General features: G+C 37.9%; 1 protein-coding gene across 6 annotated transcripts in view; it reads right to left on the minus strand.

The window, feature by feature from the left end:
* The window catches only part of WDR70 (WD repeat domain 70), a 438,306-nt gene that overhangs the window by 313,542 nt on the left and 99,413 nt on the right, over nucleotides 1-25,351 (minus strand). For all 6 annotated transcript variants that reach the window (XR_012513868.1, XR_012513869.1, XR_012513870.1 and 3 more), the window contains one exon: nucleotides 7,510-7,586. Coding sequence is in view for 2 of the 6 variants with exons in the window: in XM_074386536.1 (XP_074242637.1) it covers nucleotides 7,510-7,586 (77 nt within the window). In the remaining 4 variants the exon portion in view is untranslated. The remainder of the gene's footprint in view (nucleotides 1-7,509; nucleotides 7,587-25,351) is intronic.

The raw sequence follows: 25,351 nt of genomic DNA on the forward strand, positions 1-25,351 counted from the left end.
CAGGAGTGGCTATTCTTTTATCAGACAAAATAAACTTTAAAGCAACAGCAGTTTAAAAAGACAAAGAAGGACATTATATAACAATAAAAGGACTAATCCAAAAGGGAAATACCACAATTCTAATATATATACACCTAACGCTGGAGCTCCCACATTTATAAAACAATTCCACTAGGCCTAAGAAATGAGATAGATGGCAACACAGTATTAGCGGGGGACTTCAACACTCCACTGACAGTGCTAGTCATCAAGACAGAAAGGCAACGAAGAAACAATGGACTTAAATATCCTAGAGAAAATGGGCTTAACAGATATTTACAGAACATTCTACCCAAAAACTGCAGAATATACATTCTATTCATCAGTACATGGAACATTCTTCAAGACAGACCATATGATATGCCACAAAATAAGTCTCAGTAAAGTTAAGGATATCAAAATTATATTGAGTACTCTCTCATACCGCAGTGGAATAAAATTGCAAATCAACTCTAAAAGGTACCTCAAAACTATGCAAATACATGAAAATTAATAACCTATCCCTGAGTGATCCCTGGGTCAACAATGAAATCAAGATGGAAATTCAAAATTCTTTGAACTGAATGATAATAGTGACACAACCTACCAAAACCTCTGGGAGACAGCAAAAGCTGAGAGGACAGTTCATAGCATTAAATGCCTACATCAAAGAGTCTGAAAGAGCACAAACAGACAATCTAAGGTCACACCTCATGGAACTGGAGAAACAAGAACGATCCAAACCCAGCAGAAGAAAAGAGAATAACAAGATCAGAGCAGAACTAAATGAAACTCAAATGGAAAAAAAATACAAAAGATAAATGAAACAAAAAGTTAGTTTTTTGAAAAGATAAATAAAATCGACAGACCATTAGCAAGATTAACCAAAAAATAAATAAATAAATAGAGAGAGACAGAGAGAGAAAATCCAAATAAGCTCAATTAGAAATGTAACAGGAGATACTACTACTGATTCCACAAAAATACAACAGATTATTCAAGGCTACTATGACCACGCACATAAACTAGAAAACCTAGAGGAGATGGATAATTCCTGGAAATACACAACCCTCCCAGATTAAGCCAGAAAGATACAGAAATTCTGAACAGACTAATAACAAGCAGCGAGACTGAAGTAGTAATAAAAAATATTGCCAACAAAAAAAAGTCTAGGACAGAATAATTCACAGCTAAATTCTATCAGACATTCAAAGAACTGATACCAATCGTATTGATGCTGTTTCACAGGACACAGAAAGAGGGACTCTTCCCTAAATCATTCTATGAAGCCAGTATTACCCTAATACCCCAAACAGGGAAGGACATTAAAAAAAAAAAAAAGAAAGAAAACTACAAACCAATATCCCTGATTAACGTAAATGTAAAAATCCTCAAAAAAAAAACTAACTAATTGAATCTAAAAGCACATCAAAAAGATAATCCACCATGATCAACTGGGTTTCATACCAGGGATGGTTTAACATCTGCAAGTCAATAAATGTGATACATCACATAAACAAAACTATAAACGAAAATCACATGATCTTCTGAATAGATGCAGAAAAAGCACTGGACAAAATCCAGCATCCTTTTATGATTAAAATACTCAGCAAAGTTGGCATAGAAGAGACATATTTAACATAATAAAAGACATCTATGACAATTCCACAGCTAACATTATACTGAATGGGGAAAAGTTAAAAGCATTCCCAAAACACAGAACAAGACAAGGATGCCCACTTTTCCAACTTCTTCTATTCAACATAGTACTGGAAGTCCTAGCCAGAGCAATCAGACAAGAGAAAGAAATCAAGAGCATCCAAATTGGTAAGGAGGAAGTCAAACTGTCACTGTTTGCTGATGATATTGTGTACCTAGAAAACCCTAAAGCCTCATCCAAAAAGCTCCTAGAACTGGTAAATGAATTCAGTAAAGTTTCAGGATATAAAAATTAATGTACACAAATCAGTACCTCTGCTATACACCAACAGCAACCAAGCTCAGAATCAAATCAATAACTCAACCCCTTGCACAATAGCTGAAAAAAAAAAAAAAAAACTTAGGAATTTACCTAAACAAGGACGTGAAATACCTCTACAAGGAAAATTACAAAGCACTGCTGAAAAAAATCTTAGATGAGACAAGCAAATGGAAATACATCCCATGCTTATGGATGGGTAGAATCAATAATGAGGAAATGACCACACTGCCAAAAGCAATCTACAAATTCAATGTAATTTCCATCAAAATACCACCATCATTCTTCACAGAACTATAAACAACCCTAAAATTCACAGGAAGCCAAAAAAGAGCCCACATAGCCAAAGCAAGACTAAGCAAAAAGAATATATCTGGAGTTATCACATCATCTCACTTCAAACTATACTATAAGACCACAGTCACCAAAACAGTGTGGTACTGGTATAAAAATAGGCACACAGACCAATGGAACAGAATAGAGAATCCAGAAACAAAACCAAATACTTGCAACCAACTGACTTTGACAAGGCAAACAAAAACATAAAGTGGGGAAAAGACACCCTATTCAACAAATGGTGCTGGGATAATTGGCAAGCCACATGTAGAAGAATGATACTGGATCCTCATCTCTCATCTCATATAAAAATCAACTCAAAATGGAACAAATACTTAAATTTAAGACCTGAAACCATAAAGATTCTAGAAGATAACATCGAAAAAACTCTTCTGGACATCGGCTTAGGCAACGACTTCATGACCAAGAACCCAAAAGCAAATGCAACAAAAACAATGATAAATAGATAGGACTTAAATAAACTAAAAACCTTCTGCACAGCAAAAGAAATAGCAGAATTAACAGACAACCCACAGAGTGGGAGAAAAACCTTTACAATCTATGCATTTGACAAAGGATTAATATCTAGAAGTCAAATACATCAGCAAGAAAAAAAAATCCCATAAAAAAGTGGACTAAGGACATGAATAGACAATTCTTAAAAGATATACAAATGGCCAACAAGTACGTGGAAAAATGCTCAACATCACTAATTATCAGGGAAATGCAAATCAAAACCACAACGCAATACCACCTCACTCCTGCAAGAATGGCCATAATAAAAAAATATTTAAAAATAGATGTTGGCGGGGATGTGGTGAAAATGCAACACTTTTACAATCTTCACATTGTTGGTGGAAATGTAAACTAGCAAAACCACTATGGAAAACAGTACAGAGATTATTTACAGAACTAAAAGTAGGTCTACCATTTGATCCAGCAATCCCACTGCTAGGTATCTATCTACAGGAAAAGAAGTCATTATACAAAAAAGATATTTGAATATGCGTGTTTATAGAGGCACAATTTACAAATGTGAAAACATGGAACCGGCCCAAATTCCCATCAATCAACGAGTAGATAAAGAACATGTGAAATATATATATAGAACATGTGAGATACATAGACAGATAAAGAACATGTGAGATACATATATATAAAGGTGTGTGTATATATATAAAGAACATGTGAGATATATATATGTATATACATATAAAGAACATGTGAGATATACACACACACAGATGCATGCATGCGCACGCGCACACACACACACACACACACACACCCCATGAATACTACTCAGTGATAAAAAGGAACAAAATAATGGCATTCGTGGCAATCTGGATGGAATTGGAGACTATTATTCTGAGTGAAATAACTCAGGAATGGAGAACCAAATATCATATGTTCTCGCTCACATGTGGGAGCTAAGTGATGAGGATACAAGAATGATACACTGGACTTTGGGGACTTGGGGGAAAAGGGTGGCAGGTGGAAAGGACCCATTGGGTGCAGTGTACACTGGTCAGATGATGGGTGCATCAAAATCTTAGAAATCATCGCTAAAGAACTTATTTATGTAACTAAACACCACCTGTTTCCCCAAAAACCTATTGAAATTTTAAAAAAAAATTTAATTTTTTTACTGATCACTGATGTAATCAAAAAAAGAAAACAAATTTAAAAAAAAAACCGTTTAAATGTTGGTTGTGTATCACTGGTATTGGAATATAACATTCGATGCTTCTCAAATTTATTTGACCACATATTGTCTTTTGTCAAACTTCAGATTTACATACCCTAGAAATCAATTTGGGAAAAACTGCTGTATTGTTCATAAAAGTTATTACAATATAAACTATGAGAGCCCACCATTCATACTGATCCATAAAGAGTTTTGAGAATAAGGTTTTCTTCCCAACTGCTCTATTTAACTTAAGTTTTAACCAGAATAGCCCAAGTCCTCTGTGATCTAGTAGTGTATTTGTTAATATCAATTATTCATTTTCTTAACACACTGCATAAAGTCTCTGCTGCTTAAGTCTCTTAGTAGTTGTGGACATCCCTGTCTTGTTTCCTTTTTAAATGCAAGTAGCTTCAGTACTCTGTTATTTAATACAATATTTACTTCAAATTTTAATAAATAATTTTATCAGATTTAGGTAATTTCTTCTGATCTCTATTTTACTTAGAACTTTTACTGGGAGAGATTACTAAATTTTATCAAATATCCACTTTATCATATAATAAAATCATATAATCTTCACCTTTCATTTGTTCAATAAAGAAGAATACTGAAATACCCTGATGGTAAAATATCCTTACATCATAGAATAAACCTTACCTAGTCATGCTATATTGTTAATTTAGATTGCTGATAAATTTCACTCCCTAACAATGAAATAAAAAATGTAAGCTTAAACAAACATATCTTAACTACTTAAAAAGGTAATTATGCTGCTAAAAAGACTAAGATAAGAAATAACACTACATAATCTGATTTACCAGAAATCTTAACCAAATATATTTATTTTATTTTAGTCACATTCATATTTGTATAGATTGATAAATTTCAGTTTCTTTTATATCAAATTAATTTTTTAAATTTCTCTATTAAAGTGAAATTATGTAATGTCTTCTAAAGACAAATTTCAGAAAACATATAAAGTATCTAAGAATATGAACAACAACTATGAATGTTAATAAGGCAAATTTATCAGAAAGTTAAAAGATGAAAGACAAAATAACCTAAGAACAAAAAAGATCTTTAACTGAAGTAATGGTTCACCTAAATAATACCACCTATATTTTTTTAACTTACAAGATTTTTTATTGTAATTTTCTCTGTAATCAAACAAAGTGCATTCTTATGATGTACTTTTAATACTAAGATGAATCACGCAGTATAACAGTACAGGGAAAAGTTGCTAAAATATTCCCTATAATATCCTTCAGTCATGGATGAGCAGATATAAATGCAAAAGAATCTTAACCACTTAATCACTGGCAAGGATATGGAGAAAAGGGAACCCTCATGCATTGTTTGTGGAAATGTAACTTAGTACAACCATTATGAAGAACAATTTAGAGGTTCCTCAAAAACCTAAAAATAGAGCCACCATATGATCCAGTGATCCCACTGCTGAGTATATATCCAAAACAAAGAAAATCAGTACATCAAAAAGGTAGCTGTGCTCCCATGTTTGTTGCAGCACTGTTTGCAATAGCCAAAATCTGGAAGCAAGCTAAGCGTCCATCACCAGGTGAATGGATAAAGAAAATGTGGCACATACCTACAATGGAGTACTATTCAACCATGAAAAATGAATGAGATCCAGTAATATACAACATTAGTGGAACTAGAGATCATTACATTAAATGAAATAAGCCAGGCATGCAGACAAACATTGCATGTTCTCACTTATTTGTGAGATCCAAAAATCAAAACAATGGAACTCATGAACATAAAGAGGAGAAGGATGGTTACCAGATGCTGGAGAGGGTAGTGGGGGATGGGAATGGGGTAAGAATGATTAATGGGTTAAAAAACAAAAAAACAGAAAGAATAAGACCTAATAATTGATAGCACAACAGGGTGACTATAGTCAATAATATAATTGTACATTTTAAAATAACTAAAAGAGGCTGGGTAGCAGTGGCTTGTGTCTGTAATCTCAGCACTTCGGAAGGCCAAGGCGCGTGGATCACCTGAGGTCAGTTCATGACCAGCCTGGCCAACATAGTGAAACCTGTCTCTACTGAAAACAGAAAATTTAGGTGGTCATGGTGGCAAGCACCTGTAATCCCAGCTACATGGGGGACTGAGGCAGGAGAATCACTTGAACCCGGGAGGCAGAGGTTGCAGTGAGTCGAGAGATCATGACACTGCACTCCAGCCTGGGTGACAAGAGTGAAACTCTGTCTCAAAAAAATATAAAATAAAATAAAATAAATAAAAGAATTTAATTGGATTGTTCGTAATACAAAGGATAAATGCTTGAGGTGATGGATAATCATTTTACATGATGTGATTATTATGCATTACATGGCTATATCAAAATATCTCACATACCACATAAATACATATACCTTCTGTGTACTCACAAAAGTCAAAATAAAATTTTAGGGCCGGGCATAGTGGCTAACGCCTATAATCCCAGCACTCTGGGAGGCTGAGGTGGGTGGATTACCTGAAGTCAGGAGTTCGGAGACCAGCCTGACCAGCTTGGTGAAAACCCATGATTACCAAAAATACCAAAGTAGCTTGGTAGGGTGGCGCATGCCTGTAATCCCAGCTACTTGAGAGGCTGAGGCAGGAAAATCACATGAACCTGGGAGGCGGAGGTGGCAGTGAGCCGAAATCACACCATTGCACTCCAGCCTGAGCAACAAGAATGAAATTCCATCTCAAAAAAAAAAAAAAGAGAGAAAATGTAATCAATTTCCTTGGTTATAACTTTCAAAATCAATCTTAGTCAATAAGCTTGTGTTAGCTATCAGACTCAGATGGAAATAAGTCTTTACCATAAAAAGTAACAATTAGTCACAACTGCAATGCCCTTTGAGTCCATTTAATAGCATCAATCTAACCCAACCTTAATAAAGTCTACAGGAATTTATAACACTCTTGGTTTCATAGTGTCCATTTTTGTTTAACCAAACCCTACACTATCACATAAAATCAAAGAAAAGAATGAGAATATATAGGCCGGGCATGGTAGTTCACGCCTGTAAGCTCAGCACTTTAGGAGGCTGAAGCAGGTGGATCATTTGAGGTCAGGAGTTTGAGACCAGCCTGACCAACACGGTCAAATCTCGTCTCTACTGAAATATAAAAATTAGCTGAGTGTGATCGTGGGCACTTGTAATCTCAGATACTCGGGAGACTGAGGCAGGAGAATCACTTGAACCCAGGAGGCGGAGGTTGTAGTGAGCCAAGATTGCGCCACTGCACTCCAGTCTAGGCAACAGAGTGAGACTCCCTTTCAAAAAGCAAAAAACAAACAAACAAACAAACATATATATATATATATATATATATATATATATATATATATATAAAATAAGTCCTAATATTCCATTTACTACTTTACTGCCAAAATTGTAACAATACAAATGTTAAATAAAATACCTAAAGATATGAATGTATTAGATGAATTATCAACAATACTCACGCATCATTTGAGCAAGTCATAAATTCTCCCTTTATTTTGGGATGCCATGAACCAGTATGAAGCATTGCTGTGTGACCCTTAAAAACAAGGACAAAGAAAAAAGAGATGTTTTAAAAAGGTAAAAAATAAACTGACTAGAAACTGACAGAATTTTTAAACGTAAAATTTTTTAGTCCCCCCAAAAGTGCATGATTTTAATTATAAACCTATATTATTTTATCCCAATTTTTTTCTCATAACATGCTTTGTTTATTTCACTTTGTTTAACTCTTTGTGTACCACGCCGTGCCCACTTCAGGAATTAGCTCAGTGCTTGTATGTAACAGGTACTTAATAAGGTGGGAAACAGAGAGGAAAGTGACATCCTTTCTTTAGGAAAAAGAAAGAAAAGGTAAAGCCATAATAAGAAAAACAGGTCCTTCTTCAAAGATTATGACTACTTTATTCACTGAAAGACAATCAAGAATAGAAAGCAATAACAAATAAGCAAGGTAAGGGCAAGAGATTGGGAGGGAAATCCATATTTCCTAAAAATGTGTCAACAACCTTGATCCTACAATGTCTCTGTAAAAATAAGTATGTCAGTAAAGGAAGAATATATTTTAAATGACTGAGGAAAATTAGCTTCACTAAGTACAGAGAGTATAAAAACACTATAATTAAAACAATGTGATGCTGGTATATGTAAACTGACATATACGCCAAATCAACTGCAGAGTACATAGAAAACATAAACTCATACACATACACAAATGCATAATTCCCTCTTAGGCAGCAAAGTCAGCTAGAGTAGTCTCATACAGCAAGTCAGATTTAGGTGGGACAGAAAAGAGATTGGTCCTTTTTAGTGTAATAACTGCAGTGACTCTTACTCTGACACAGTTCAAAATAAAGCTATGATTAAAGAAGTAAAATGTACATATTTAAGTGACTTACAAAAAAAATAACAGTAACTCTCTGGAAAGACACATGGGCCTGGAGATCACCTTCAGCCAAAGTTGTCTACAATGCCTCAAACAATATCTGGCCAAGGCCTGACATTCTGTTCATGTTTACAGAATACAAATGAGGGGAGATGGAGACTCTTAGCCCTGCAGGAGACAGGAATTGAACCAATGCCTGGAGGGACTAGATGGCAAGTCCAGGAAAGTGGGTTAGTTGAGGAGGAATGGAGAAGGGAAAAGGAAGGAAAGGGTAAAGTGAAAATAAAGCAATGAGACAAAATGTTAGCAATTGGTAAATCTGAAAAAGAAGTATAAAGAAGCTATACACTCCTTTTAACTTACACCTTTTCTGTAAGTTTAAAATTATACCAAAATAAATATTTTTATTAGGTTTTTTGTTTGTTTTTGTTTGTTCATTTGTTTACAGATGAGGGTCTCACTCTGTTGCTGAGGCTCAACTGCAGTAGTGCAACCACCACAGCTCACTGCAGCCTCAACCTCTTGAACTCAAGAGATCCTCCCACCTCAGCCTCCCAAGTAGCTGGAACTACAAGGAAATCACCACTACACTCAAATAATTTTTTATTTGTTGTAGAGATGTGGTCTCTGCTATGTTGCACAGGCTGGAAACTAAATACTTTTTATTTAATATTCTGAATGCTCAGTGAAGGAAAGTCAGAAAGAAAAGAGAGGGGAGGAGGGAAGGGTAGGGGAGGGGAGGCGAGGGGAGGGGAGGGGAGGGGAGGCGAGGGGAGGGGAGGGGAGAAGAGAATAAATCTATCAGGCTGCTCAGTGAGAAAAGCCTGCTCAAAAATATAAGAAGAATCTACAGGTCCAGCTGGGAAGATTAATTTGAGTCATGTGAAGATCAACAGTGGCTTTGACTAGGAAGCAGCACTAAGTGTTGACAAGTGAGTACATATTTTTCACAAGTGCACACAGAAAATTCAGTAAAATCATATTCTAAGTTACAAAAGACACTTCATCAGATATTTTAAAAATTAAAATTATTCAAAGTATGTTTCCAAGGGCTGGATGTAGTGGCTCATGCCTATAATCCCAGCACTTTGGGAGGCTGAGATGGGAGGATCACTTGAGGCCAGAAACTGTTTTGTTTTGTTTTTAAATTTTTTAAAAAGTAAGTTTCTAGATCAAAAGAGAATTAAATTAGAAGCCAGTAAGAGAAAAGTTTCAAATATTTGTATATTTAAACACTATACTAATAACCCATGGGTCAAAAGGTAATCCCAAGGGAACTGAATAAAAATGAAAATATAACATCTCAAAGTTGTGGGACACAGTTAAAGAAATGCTTAGAGCATTTCTATTAGAAAAGAAGAAAAGTCTCAAATTAATAATTTAAGCATCCATCTTAAAATATTAGAAAAAGAAGGCAAGTAGAAGGAAAGAAATAAAGTTGACAAACTTCTAGCCAGAACAAGAAAAGGAGAGAAAGAGAGAGAAGATATAAATTACCAACCAATTCAGAGAAAATTAGGAGATACATCACTACTGACCCCAAAGAAGTATTACTATTACAGTAATTTTATGCAAATAAATTTGGTAGCTTAGAGAAAGGAAGAACTCAAATAGTCCTATATGCACTAAATATACTGAATTCACAGTTAAAAGCTTTCAAAAATGGAAAAGAAAACCCCAGCCCAGTTGGCTCTACTGGCAAACTCTACTAAACATTTAAGGAAGACATAACATCACTTTTTCATAACAGTTTCCCCAAAACAAAAGAGGATGGTACACTTCCAGATTCATTTTATTAGCACTACCCTGATACCAATATCAAGCACTATATAACATAAGAAAGCTACAAAACAACATCTCTCATCAACATAAAAGCTAAGATCTTTGACAAAATATTAAACCAGTATGTAAAAAAAACAATATATTGCAACCAAGAAGGTTTTGTTCCAAAAATACAAGTCTGGTTCAATAATCAAAAATCAGTGTAAATAACCACATTAACAGATAAGATAAAAATTCAGAAAAAGCACTTGACAAAACTCAACATCCATTCATGATAAAAACTCTCAGCCAATCAGTGATAGAAAAGAACTTATTCAACTTGATAAAGCATATTGTCTTAGTCAGCTAGGGCTGCTATAACGAAATACCATAGACTAGGTGGCTTAATCACCACACATTTATTTCTCATAATTCTGGAAGTTGGTGAGGGATCTCTTCCTGGCTTGCAGATGGGCCATCTTCTCCTGTATCTTCATATGGTCAGGAGAGAGGAAGTTCTAGTATCTAGTCCTTTTTTTCAGAAAGGCACTAATCACATCACAGAGAATCCACACTTATGACCTGATCTAAATCTACCTCCCAAAGACCCCCACCTCCCATCCCCACCACTATCAGATTGGAGGTGATAATTTCAATATATAAATTTTGGAGGAACACAAACATTCAGTCTATAATAAATACATACAGGCCGGGCGCAGTGGCTCAAGCCTGTAATCCCAGCACTTTGGGAGGCCGAGGCGGGTGGATCACGAGGTCAAGAGATCGAGACCAGCCTGGTCAACATGGTGAAACCCCATCTCTACTAAAAATACAAAAACTAGCTGGGCATGGTGGCGCGTGCCTGTAATCCCAGCTACTCAGGAGGCTGAGGCAGGAGAATTGCCTGAACCCAGGAGGCGGAGGTTGCGGTGAGCCGAGATCGCGCCATTGCACTCCAGCCTGGGTAGCAAGAGCGAAACTCCATCTCAAAAAAAAAAAATAAATAAATAAATACATACATACATACATACATACATACATACAAGAAACCTACAGTTAACAACGTATTTAATAATGAAAGATTAAATATCTCCTCTAAATGTCAAGTTTTAAGCAAAGATACCTAATCCCACCACATTAACATTCAAGGTCAATCTAGAAGTCCTAGTAAGTACAATAAGGCAAGAAAAAAAAACAGGCATTCGGATAGGAGAAATAAAACATTTGCTCCAAGATACTATGACCATTTATGTAGAAAATACCAAGGAATCTATTAAAAAAAACATTCAAAAAAAATCAACAAAATTTCTATGCACTACCAACGAACAGTTAGAAAACAAAAAATATTTTAAACAGTGTAATTTCCGATAACTCAAAAAATGCTTATGCATAAATCTAATAAAATATAATCAGGACCCCTAAGTTGATATATTATAAAACTTGTGAAAGAAACAGAAGGCTTAGCTAAGTAAGTGAGGAGATATACTGTGCTGATGAATCACATGACTCAATATAGTGAAAACATCAATTCTCCCAATTGATCTTTAAACTCAAAATAATTACAAATAAAATCCCAATAAAGTGATCTTGTGGAAGTAGAGACTAGAATGATAGTTACCAGTGTCTAAGAAGGGTAGGGAACGGGGAAGATAAAGAGAGGTAAGTTGATAGGTTCAAACATGCAGCTAGGAGTAAGTTCTGATGTTTGATAGCACAGTAGGGTGACTACAATTAATGATGATGTCTCATATACTTTTGAATATCTAGAAGAGAGAACTAGAAATCCTCCCAACAAATAGAAACAATAAATGTTTAAGGTGATAGATACCTCAAATACCTGAACTTGATTACATATTCTACGCATACAATAAGATATCATGTATACCCCACAAATATACACAAAAAGAATGTATCCACAAAATAATTCTAACAAGATTTCTTTGTTCTGGCAAGACCTGGTCATTTAAAAGTATGTGACACGTCCCTCTAATCTCTCTCTCTTGCTCCTGCATCTGCCATGTGAAGTACCTGCTCCTGCTTCACCTTCTGCCATGAGTAAAAGCTTTCTGGCGTGTCCTGAGAAGAAGATGCAGGTGCCATGATTCCTATACAGCCTGCAGAACCACAAGCCAATTAAACTTCTTTTCTTATAAACTACCGAGTCTCATATTTCTTTTCAACAATACAAGAACAGCCTAACATGCAAGTCAATAAATGCAATTCACCACATAAACAGAATTAAAAACAGAAACCATATATAATCACCTCAATGGATGCAGAAAAAAAACATTTGATAAAATCCATTATTCCTTTATGATGAAAACCAGCAACAAACTAGCCACAGAAGGAATATATTGCAAAATAATAAAAGCCATATATGACAAACTCACAGTCAACATCATACTGAATGAAGAAAAGTTGAAAGAATCCCCAACCTCTCCCAAGAATTGGAACAAGACCAGGATGCCCACTTTCACCACTTCTATTCATCATAATACTAGAAGTTGTAGCTAGAGGAATCAGGCAAGAGAAAAAAATAAAAGGTAACCAAATTGGAAAAAGGAAAGTCAAACTATTTCTTTTTGCTGACAATATGATCATATACCTAGAAAACCCTAAAGACTTCTCCAAAAGACTCCAAGATTTGATAAATGAATTTAGCAAAGTTTCAGGTTACAAAATCAATGTACACGAATCAGTAGCACTATAGATACCAACAGTGACCAAGATGAGAACCAAATCAAGAATTCAATCCCTTTTACAGTAGCTGCCAAAAAAAAAAAAAAAAACTAGCAATATACATAATCAAGGAGGTAAAAGAGAAATACAAAACACTACTGAAAGACAATAGAAAAGAATAGAGAACACAGGAAAAGAGCCTAATACTTATAACCAATTGATCTTTAACAAAGCATACCAAAACGTAAATTGGGAAAAGGACACCCTATTCAATAAATGGTGCTGAGAGACCTGGAGAGCCACATGTAGAAGAATAAAACTTGATCCCTACAAAAATCCTCGATGGATTAAAGCAATTTGGCCAACCCATGGCCTGGAATGGCTTTGAATGTGGCCCAACACAAATTTGTAAACATTCTTAAAAATTACAAGATCTTTTTGCAATTTTTTTTAGCTCATTAGCTACCATGTTAGTGTATTTTATGTGTGTCCCAAGACAATTCTTTTTCCAATGTGGCCCAAGGAAGCCAAAAGACTGGACATCCCTGTATTAAAGGGTTAAATCTAAAACCTGAAACCATAAAAATTCTAGAAGGAGGCCGGGCACGGTGGCTCAAGCCTGTAATCCCAGCACTTCAGGAGGCCGAGGCGGGCGGATCACGATGTCAAGAGATCGAGACCATCCTGGTCAACATGGTGAAACCCTGTCTCTACTAAAAAAAAATACAAAAAATTAGCTGGGCATGGTGGCGCGTGCCTGTGATCCCAGCTACTCAGGAGGCTGAGGCAGGAGAATTGCCTGAACCCAGGAGGCGGAGGTTGCAGTGAGCTGAGATCGCACCATTGCACTCCAGCCTGGGTAACAAGAGCGAAACTCCGTCTCAAAAAAAAAAAAAATTCTAGAAGGAATCCTAGGAAAAGCTCTTCTGGACACTAGCAAAGAATTTATGAGTAAGACCCCAAAAGCAAATAAAACAGAAACAAATAAATAACTGGGAACTAATTAAAATTAAAAGCTTCTGCAAAGCAAAAAAAATAATCATCAGAGTAAAGAGACAATCCACAGAATGGAAAAAAGTTATCTGCAAACTATACACCCAACAAAGGACTAATATCCAGTATCTACAAGGAACTCAAACAAATCAACAAGAAAAAAAATAATAATCCCATCAAAAAGTGGACAAACGACATGAAGACACTTCTCAAAGAAGATATAAAAATGGCCAACAAATATATGATAAAATGCTCAACATCACTAATCACTGGGAGAATGTACATTAAAACCAAAATGAGATACCACCTTAGCCCAGCCAGAATGGCCATTATTAAAAAGTGAAAAAGCAATAAATGGTGCTGTGCATGTGGTGAAAAGGGAACACTTATAAACTGCTGGTGGGAATGTAAACTAGTACAACCTCTATGGAAAACAGTATGGAGATTTCTCAAAGAAGTAAATCTACCATTGGATCCAACAATCCCACTACTGGGTATCTACCCAAAGGAAAAGAAGTCATTATATCAAAAAGACACCTGCACACATATGTTTATTGCAGCACAGTTCACAATTGCAAAGATATGTAACTAACCTAAGTGCCCATCAACTGATGAGTAATAAAGAATATGTGGTATGTATACAAAATGAAAAAATACCCAGCCATAAAAAAGAACAAAATAATGTCTTTTGCACCAACTTGGATGGAGCTAGAGACCATTATTCTAAGTGAGTTAACTCACGAATGGAAAACTGAATACTGTATATTCTCGCTTATAAGTGGGGGCTAAACTATGGGTACACAAAAGTATATATAGTGGTATAATGGACACTGAAAACTCAGAAGGGCCTTGGGAGGGAAATGAGGGATAAAAAAACTACATATTGAATGCAATGTACACTACTCAGGCGATAAGTGCACTAAAATCTCACACTTCACCACTGTATAATTCATTCATGTAACTAAAAACCACTTGTACTCCAAAAGCTATTGAAATTTTTAAAATATTTTTTAAAACAAAATCTATAAAAAAATTCATAAACTAGAGTTTATCAAAATTTTAAAAACTTCTGTTTTACAAGGTAAATGAACAGAAAAGCCACAGACTGGCCCATGCCTGTAATCCCAACACTCTGGGAGGCCAAGGTGGGTGGATCACTTGAGCCCAGGAGTTCAAGATCAGCCCGAGCAAAATGGCGACACCCCGTATCTACAAAAAACATAAAACATTAGCCAGGAGCAGTGGTTCATGCCTATAATCCCAACTGAGGTGGAAGGATAAGTTTGAGCCCAGGCTACTGAGGCTGCAGTGAGCTGAGACTGCACCACTGCACTCCACCACGGGTGACAGAGTGAGATCTTGTCAGAAAAAAAAAAAAAATTGCAAATCACATACTTGAAAAAGGACTTACATGACTTACATAAGAATACATACAAACATTTTTTTAACTGAAAAACAGACATTAACAAAACAAACACCTCTCTTCCCCAATCTAGGCAGAAAAAATTAAATACAGACACTTCATCAAAAAAGATACAAGAAAGACAAAACATAGGCTGGGTGTGGTGGCCCATAGCTGTAATCCCAGGACTTTGGGAGGCTGATGTGGGCAGATCACTTGAGGTCAGGAGTTTGAGACCAGCCTGGCCAACATGGTGAAACCCTGTCTACTAAAAATATAAAAATTAGCCAGGCATGGTGGTGGGCACCTACAATCCCAGCTACTTGGGAAGCTGAGCAGGAGAATCACTTGAACCCAGGGGACAGAGGTTGCAGTGAGCCAAGATCATACCACTGTACTCCAGCCTGGGTGAAAGAGCAAGACTTCATCTCAAAAAAAAAAAAAGAAGGGCAAACATGAAAAGATGCTCAATATCATTAGTCATGGGGGAATGCAAAATAAAACAATAATGAGATCCCAGTAAACACCTATTTGAATGGCAAAACTCCAAAAAACTGACAATACTAATTGCTAGTGAGGCTACAGAGCAATGGAAACTCTCATTCATTTCTGGTGGGAATGTAAAATGGTTCAGCCACTTTGGAAGACAGCTCGACAGTGTCTTATACAGCTAAACACAGCCTAACCACAGGATCAGCAATCACACCCCTAGGTATTCACCCAACTGATTTGAAAACATGTTCACACAAAACCTACACACAAATGTTTATAACAGCTTTATTCATTAAGTTTTGTTGGTAAAACATATCTTGCCAATGGTACAGACATGGGGTGTGAGGGAAACGGAGAAGTCAAGTATAACTTACAGGTTTTTGGCTTCCTCAACTGGTGAATGGCAATGCCATTTACTGAGATAAAGACTACTGAGGAAGGAATAGGTCTAGGAAGAAAAGTCACAATTTCATTTTTTGACATGTTAAGGTGAGACGCCTATTATATATACATCTAAATTTGTCAAGTAGGTAGTTGGTAATACTGAACAGGTGAGAAAACAGACGAAAATCTATAAATTTTTATGTCATTAGTGTCTATACATGATATTTAAATTTATCCAGAGGCGGAAGTATAATACTAAAGTGGGCTCAGCACCAAGCCCTGGGATATTCCAGTATTTCGAGGTTGAAAAGAAAAGGAGGAGTGATAAAACAAGAGTGAAAAGGAATATGCAGTGAAGTAGGGAGAAAACAGTAAATTGAAAGTCAAGTAAGAAGCTGTTACAAGTGACTGTAATCAGCTATGTCAAATGCTATTGAGAGTTACAGTATTACCAGAGCTGAGAACTGATATCAGAGCCATGAATAGAGCCATCAGAGCCATCACAGAACCATGAATAGAGAATTGAATAAAATTCATCTCAATTCTGTGCAACTAGCCAGGTGCAGTGGCTCACGCCTGTAATCTCAGGACTTTGGGAGGATGAGGTGGACAGATCGCTGGAGGGCAGGAGTTTGTGGACAACATGGCAAAACCCCATCTCTACTAAAAATACAAAAATTAGCTGGGTTTGATGGAGCACGCCTGTAATCTCAGCTACAGGGAGGCTGAGTCACAAGAATCACTTAAACCCTGGAGGCAGAGAGGTTGCAGTGAGCCAAGATTGCACCACTGCACTTCAGCCTGCATAACAGAGTAAGACTCTGTCTCAAAAAAATAAAATAAAATAAAATAAAATAAAATAAAAATTCTGTGCAACCAACCAAAGTACTGAAAATAAAATGATTTAAACCCAAAGGATTTCTAAGAGTCCCATTAATCTTTCTCTTTTGAAAGTAGAAATTTATCAGCCTATGCTTAAGAAAAAAAATGTTTTTATTTAAAAAAGGAGAAAAGGAAATAGATAATAGATAATAAGTATCTATTATCAAGGGCAAACAACTTCAGGGCAAAGAAATAGTTCATTATACTCCCTCCCAGTTCTTAGTAGAGATAAATTTGAGCTGAAGACAAGAGGAAAGGAGGGAAAGAGGGAAGGACGAAGAAAGGAAGAAGGGAAGGAGGGGGGAAGGGAGGGAGGGAGGGAGGGAGTGAGGAAGGGAAGGAGGGAGGAAAAAAAGAAAATGAAGGGAAAGGGAAAAAAAAAGAAAATTCCTATTGAATAGTGGTTAAGAGGGATCTGGCCTAATTTTGCCCTATTAAATATCTGCCTCTGGGCCAGCAAAACAGTTCATGATTTGCAATAAAAGAAACATTCCAATAATCCAAGGCATGCCCAACCTTTGAGGACTTAGATCCTAAACTACCGTGTCTTCCCCAAGCTTGTACACCACACCACACTCTCATTCTCCTCCTCTGGTTAACTAAGCTCCATCTCCACTGACATCTCTGCCTGGTCTCTTAATCCAATGCATAGCCTGCTTACCTCCCAGTCAGTTCCTAGTTTACCAGCTTCCTCTACTTATTCCCAGACTCAGGGATTCTACAGATGGCTGTTACTCAATTCCATCTAGAATCATACTTCCTGTACTTTGTCTAAACGGCAACCCAACAACTCCCTCAACACATGCAGGTCTTAAAGGCAGGCCCCAGTAAGCAGGTCTTTTACTGATATTTATTCATTAGAGTTGAAATAGCATCTTGGAATAGAAAGATTTTTTTTTTTTTTTTTTTTTTTTTTTTTTTTTTTGAGACAGAGTCTGACTCCGTCACCAGGCACCAGGCTGGAGTGCAGTGGCACGACCTCTGCTCACTGCAACCTCCACCTCCCGGGTTTAAGCAATTCTCCTGCCTCGGCCTCCCGAGTAGCTGGGACTACAGGTGTGCACCACCATGCCCAGCTAATCTTTTTTTTTTTTTTTTTTTTTTTTTTTTTAGTAGAGACGAGGTTTCACCATGTTGGCCAGGATGGTCTCGGTATCTTGACCTCGTGATCTGTCCGCCTCGGCCTTCCAAAGTGCTGGGATTACAGGAGTGAGACACCGCGCCCGGCCAGAAAGAATATTTTTTAATAAAAGAAAACTACCCCTCTCTTGCAGAAGACATTAGGATAAAAGGACATGTGGTCACCTTAGCTGTTGAGTGCCCAGAATAAGAACACAGATATTAGGTTAAACAGAAAAAATTCAAAAGGCTGTGAATGTTGTTTCTTATTTGTAAAGATAGGAGCATGACAAAGGCAATGGGAATGTTAAGTGCCCTTGTGTTAAAACAGTGACCAAAATTAGTCATAACAAAATGAAGTTCAACTAAGGATTCCTTAACGGATCTAAACAGATTCAGTACCATAGCTAACACTAGTGGAACAATTTTTAAAGAAACACCTATTAAAGAACAGTTAGTGACTAAAACACTTTTTCAGGAAATAAACTACTTTTTCTCTCTTCTTCCCTTATCTAAACATAGGCACTCCTGAAAAATATCTTTTACTTAACAGACTTAACTGAAAATAGCTTAGAAATAAGAATTAACCAACTATTTGTTTCTCATAATATGCTATTCTTTGAGAGAGAACATTAATTACCCATGACCAATACTGGTTTCCTCAAAACACACACACACACACACACACACACACACGCACACACGCACACACACACACAGGGAGGGAGGGAGGGAAGGAGGGAGGGAGGGGGAGAGAGAGAGAGAGAGTGCACTGATAGAATCTGTCTGTACTCTTGAGTCTGCCCGAATGACAAGAGTTATAAAAACAGCTCCTGTTGTGACAGTGCCATTCATAGTCATTGAATGCTTTGGGGCTCCATGACCCACAAAAAAAAAAGTACCCATGTCATTGGCATGATGAGCTAACAAAGCCTACCCCTAAGAAGAGATGAAATGCAGCAGAAAATAGCAGGGAATATACTGGCAACTAGGAGCCAAAAGTTCTTCTTAACTAAAGTCTATTCACTAGCTTTCAGGAATTACCAAATCTCCTAAAATGGTCAACAAAATTTTGTGTGAATACATTTTGCTGGGAAGAATGTTCATAGCTCAAATTCAGGAACTGGCACACATTTTTTCTAAAGGGTCAGATAGCATTTTAGGCTTTGTGGGCCACATGCTCTCTGCTACAACTACTCAGCTCTATCACTGTAATGCAAAGGAAGCTACAGGCAATAGTAAATTAATGGATGGGTCTAATTAAAAGTTCCAATAAAACTTTTATCTACAAAAACAGGGTGGTGGCTGGATTTGCACCAAGGCCAGTTTGCCAACCCCAACACACTCTTAGTCATTTGCCTGCATAAATCAAGGATTCTAAAGTCCAAGTCTTTCTAATTCCTGAGCAATTTTAATATTCATTCTAATACCTCAAAAACTTAAATTCAATCTTCTTTGACCTACTCAATTCTGATAACCTGTTACAAGATATTTCAGCAGTGCCAAATATGGCTAATTCTGCCACTACCATGAATGGTCATAATATGCTTCTAAAATCCTGAACTCTCAGTATTTACTGATTTAACAAATACTTATCATTAAATATGTTTTAGGCTATAGATATTCCACTTACTGGCTACATAACCTCCTATCTTGCAATTTTTTGAATTTTTAAATTTTCAATATCCTAAACTTTACCACTCTCTCAGCATAATCCTGAGTGTCCTTTTGTTGAATCTACAATGAAGTGTTTTTATTCTAAAATAACCTCCCCCGTTCTACCCCACAATCACTGTAGGCCATCCAAATACCTAGGCTCCTGAATAAGACTCAAGAACATGCAGAATGATTGGCTCTACAAATTTACATTTCATAGCCCCTAATACTTTCATAATTCTTCCAGTAATGTTTCTCTCACAACCATCAACAGCTATTCTATCATTACAATTCTACTGAAGGTCCTATCCCAATGTCTCCCAATACAAAATTAGGAGATGACTCCGCTAATAGATGGTGGCATTACCCATTTCCTAAGACTACCACTTGTAAATATAGCTGCATATGAGCTCATTCTTATCCCTTCCATCACCAGTGCAAAAGTATTCCAGCCGGGTGTGGTGGCTCAAGCCTATAATCCCAGCGCTTTGGGAAGCCAAGGTATGCGAATCCTTTGAGGTCAGAAGTTCGAGACCAGCCTGGCAAACATGGTGAAACCCAAGCTCTACTAAAAATACAAAAATTAGCCAGGCATGGTGGTGGGTGCCTGTAATCCCTGCTACGTGGGAGGCTGAAGCAGGAGAATCGCTTTAACCTGAGAGGCGGAGGTTGCAGTGAGCAGAGATCGAGCCACGACAAAAAAGCAAGACTACATCCCCCCGATCCCAAAAAAAAGTATTCCCTCATCCTGTAGAAAAGCTAACTCCTGCTCTTTGCTTGATCACAATCCCTAACACCTCCTCAAGGACTTTCATTGTTGCTTAATATGTTTGGTTTTTACAGAACTGCATTAGTTTTCTATTACTCTGTAACAAATTACCAAAATCCTAGGGACTTAGTACACCCCCAATTTATTACCTAGGGACTTAGTACACCCCCAATTTATTACCTAACAGCTGTGTAGGTCAGAAGTCTGGTACAATGTGGTTAGATTCTCTGCTCAGGGTCTCACAGACTAAAATCAAGATATCAGTAGGACTGCACTATTTTCTAGAGGTTCTGGGGAAGAATCGACTTCCAAGCTTATTCTGGTTGCTGGCAGAATACAAGTTCCTTGTGGTTATAGTACTATGATCCCCATTTGCTTGCTGCATTTCAGCTGGGGCTACTCTTAGCTTTCTAGACACTATGTGCATCTCCATTAGACTAAACATGAGAAAGATTCTCCTTTGCCGATCTTGAAGTTGAAGGGATCTATGTGGCAAGTAATGCATTAGGAATGCTGACTTAGTACAGTTATACTGACAATCTGATAAGCAGAGAATCTAGCCACATTGTGCCAGACTTCTGATCTAAACAGCTGTTAGGTAATAAATTGGGGGTATACTAAGTCCCTAGGTTTTTGGTAATTTGTTACAGAGCAACAGAAAACTAATGTATTTCTATAAAAACCAAACATTAAGTAATGATGAAAGCTGTGCCCACAAATCTTTGCAAAACAACCTGTTCTTTATCTATAGCTGTTTAACTGGGTGAGGAGCAAGACTCTTAAGCTTCCTAGAGGTTATCTGGTTTCATTAGGAAGATCTGTGAGGCATACACTTAATTTCTTAGAAGAGTCCAGTGTGACTGAAAATGGTCACCTTTTGATCTTTCTAAAGTTATTATACAGCCACACCCTTGGGTTTCTCTATACCATGCTTTCACAAGTTATTTCTTTATGTTAGCAACCTTTGTCATCTCCATAGGCTAAAAATTAACTAAATCATCTAGTCTTGGTTCCCTTTTAACAAAACTTCCCTTGGTTTTCTCATATTTTCCTATAAGGAGCAAGAAGAATGCAGGCAGCACCTTCAACACTTTGCTTAGAAATCTCCTTGCCTATATATTCAAATTCATCACTCACAAGTTCTGATTTCATCTTCAAAACTAGCAGAAGAGGATCTCCCTCATACCAAGTCCCTCCTACACTTAGAATACCTTTTGTCTGGAAAAGCCCAACTGCTTTTAAGTGCTCACCTGATGAGGCTGGATCCACTGAAGGCAATCTTCCTTTCTTAAAGTCCACTGTGTCATATAATGTAATCATAGGACTGACTAGCCCATTATACTTACACTTCACAACTATATTCAAGAAGGGCAGAAACTCTTTGGAGTCATCTTAGAATTCACCCTACAACAAGAGCTTTGGGTGTAGCAATTCTGAAACTACTTTCCACGTACTGTAACACTAAACAAATGAGTAAATATAATTATGATGTTAAAAGCCACGTTCTTCACTGTTGAAGTAAATTAGGAATATGGAACAGGAAAAGGCTAAAGGTTGGATAAGAATTATATGAATCCAGCTGAATGCATAATTTTTTACATATTTTATTTGTTTTTAGATTGGTTGATCTCCCTCCTAAGTTTGTCTTTTGAGGCTAGAAGCAATGACACCCAACAGCAATGAATAAATCCGGAGTACCAGATCTTAATTTCTAAATTGAATTCTCTGTTGAAAGAAGCCACGGATCACTAGAAAAATAGGTAAGATCAAGTCAGGGAAAGTACACGAAGAACCTGGAACATCTTGTTGTGCCAAAATGTAAGACAGTACTCTGAAAATGATGGGGACACGTCAAAAGGGCAGAAGCCAATGTTTCTATTACATAAAAGCTTCTAGAAATATTTAGAAAATTGAAAGAAATAAAATGTACTTCAAATCATTTTTTTTAGCTATATCTATTATTAAAACCAAAAGTTACCAGTTCTCTTTTGTTTAAGAAAACAAAAACCCAGAACAGTTATTTTAATTAAAATTAAATATTTTAAGTTTTTTTTTTTTCTTTTTTTTTAATTTAAAGTTTAGATGGTGCTATATTGCAGGTTGATGTGGTGGGAAAACGTGCAAATGGATGTTAAAATATTTTAAGTTCTTAGGAAAAAGTATTCACCAATAAAAAGACATGACTAATATATTTCATCTCCAAATAGTAAGTGCCATTTTTTGGAATGGCTGGATGTCAGAATGACTACATGTACTATTCAAAAGTAAATAAACATTTAAAAACATTCTTACCTAAAGTTTCCTATAATTCTTATAACTTCCATGATTAAAGTCTGCTAATGGAGATATCTCCCACTAAAATGTCCACACATTCTGAGGTACCCTGAACCTGTCTTCTCCACCGTGGTCATGTAATTTAAAAATAAGTGGCAGAGAATTGCTTTCATGTTGAAAAGAAAAAGAGGTGAAGACAATCCTAGAGAAAGGCACTTAGCAATATCAGCTCTAGATTAATTGATAACAGAAAGCTGGCTGGGGGACTTCAAGATGGCTATCTAGAAGCACCAGACACTCACTTCCTCTACAAACAAAAGCTTAATGAGTAGATAATCACACTTCAAATACAGCATCAAAGAGAAATGTTAGAATTCAGCAGAGAAGTGACAGGTAACAACCTGAGACTGGTATAAACAAGCTTCTAAAGAGGAAATTCACAATAGGTTCCACGCACACCTGGAGATCCAAGCACCTGCAGCATTGCACCAATTTGAGAGCCTAGACCCCACCAGTCTGCCTTCTTTTCTGGCGCCAAACAGTACCTGCATCTCCACATCCCTGAAGGCCTGCTGACATACCCTAATTTCCACTGGGAGGCTTGTAGCACATGACACCAGCTGGATCCAGCAGAGCAGCAGTATTTCCAGCACTCTGGATCAAACATCATCCAGAACACTGAAGAAACGGCTATGCAGACCTCTGTGGATTATGTCTCTAGGACGAAGGGAGCTAGGACAAAGAGAGCCAAAGTGCACACTCCCTAGAGCCCAAACCCACCTATCTCAGGTCACTACCACTGAGAGTAACCTTGCCCACCTGCCCCCAGCAGCAATGCCCCACGACACCCGCACATCCCAAGGGCAGGCTCTCCCTGCCTGTTGCTGCAACCAGGAACCAAAGAGGGTGCTATCCCAGAGCCTGAGAATCACCTCCCTGGGGCAGGCACCACAGACAGCAACCCTGCTACCCACAACAACAGGGCTGTCATACATGTGACTTGAGGACAGGCTCACCCCAGCCAATGCAGCCAATGTCACAGGGAATAGCAGCATGTGCTCTCCAGAGACTGAAATCTATCTGCCTGGGATGGCTACCACTGGCATCAATCCCCCTCATCACCACCCCCATAGCCACTGTCACCAAGCCTTCCCCTTAGCAGAGTGGTTCATTTCATATGCCCTGAGGATAGGATCTCCCTCCCCACTACTGCTGCTGAAATCACCACCCAAGGACACTGCCCAGGACATGGGGATCACCCAGCCCTGCCAAACACAGCTTGCATCTGTGCGTAACATCAGAGGCCTTAAGGACAAGCTCACAAGGCCTGGCACTACCAACCCCAGTGCTCTCTATCACACCACTCAGGGGCCTGTGGATTGCCCTGCACCATGGGTCACCTCAGGCACACGCACATACCAAGAGACCAAACAGCCCCAGAAGCCTGCCACCATGAGCATCCTAGCACATTATCTGAAGTCCTAGGAATTGCCCCCATTCCACCTACCACAACCTAAACCCATTTAGACCATCAGGGGGACCTGATGACAGCCTCAAAATGCCTGACACTGTCACCCCCTGAGTGCCCTACCAAACCACCCTAGGCCTGACAATGTCATCCCCACTGAGTGCCCTACCACACCACCCTACCACATACCCTAGGGATTGCTGTGCCCACTGGTCACTCCAAGCAGGAGTGTGTACTACCAGAGGTCCTAGTAACAGGCTCAGAAAACCTGTTGCCAGTACCTAAGCATGCCATCCAAAGGCCTGCAGAACCACCCTGCCCAGTCTACCACCACTTGTATCTATCTACACATCCTAGGGGCCGGAGGACAAGGTGACTCAGCCTGCCATGACCACCAGAGCTGGCACCCACCCATGTGCACCAACTGGGGGTCTGAGGACCAGGCTTCCCAGTCTGTTGTAGTCACCACTAACATCAGGGTGTGCTACCTGGAAGCCCAAGCATTGCCCTGCCACTACTACTGCTGCCATCACCAACACCATGCACAATGCTCAAGAGCCTGAAGACTTGCTCACTCACTCAACCCACAACTGCCACTACTGACACCTGAATAAGCCACCTAGAGACCCAAATATCAGCCTGTCTGAACCTACTAACACCAGTGCCCATGTACTATGCCTAAGGGCCCAAGAAGAGAAACATTCAGCTCACCATTGCTACCACTTGGGCCAGAAGACTGGCCCACCTGGCATTGCTATACCTAATAAATTCTCACCACACCCTCCACTAACAAATTCACCAAGCCTGTGAGGAAAACACAGTCACCACTGACACAGGGTTTAAAGCCCAATAAGTCACATTCAGAATCAATTCTAAAGTGCCCTACCCAACCAATAGCATAGATACATCTATAGTAAAAAGAATTCCTCTATGAAAGCCAATCCAAAAAACTGGAAGAAATAACTGTTACACCAGTTGCACAGATAGCAATGTAAGAACACAAGAGGACTTCCACCAAGATGGCCGAACAGGAACAGCTC

The sequence above is a fragment of the Saimiri boliviensis genome, chromosome 1 (assembly GCF_048565385.1).
Source record: "Saimiri boliviensis isolate mSaiBol1 chromosome 1, mSaiBol1.pri, whole genome shotgun sequence".
NCBI lineage: Eukaryota > Metazoa > Chordata > Mammalia > Primates > Cebidae > Saimiri > Saimiri boliviensis.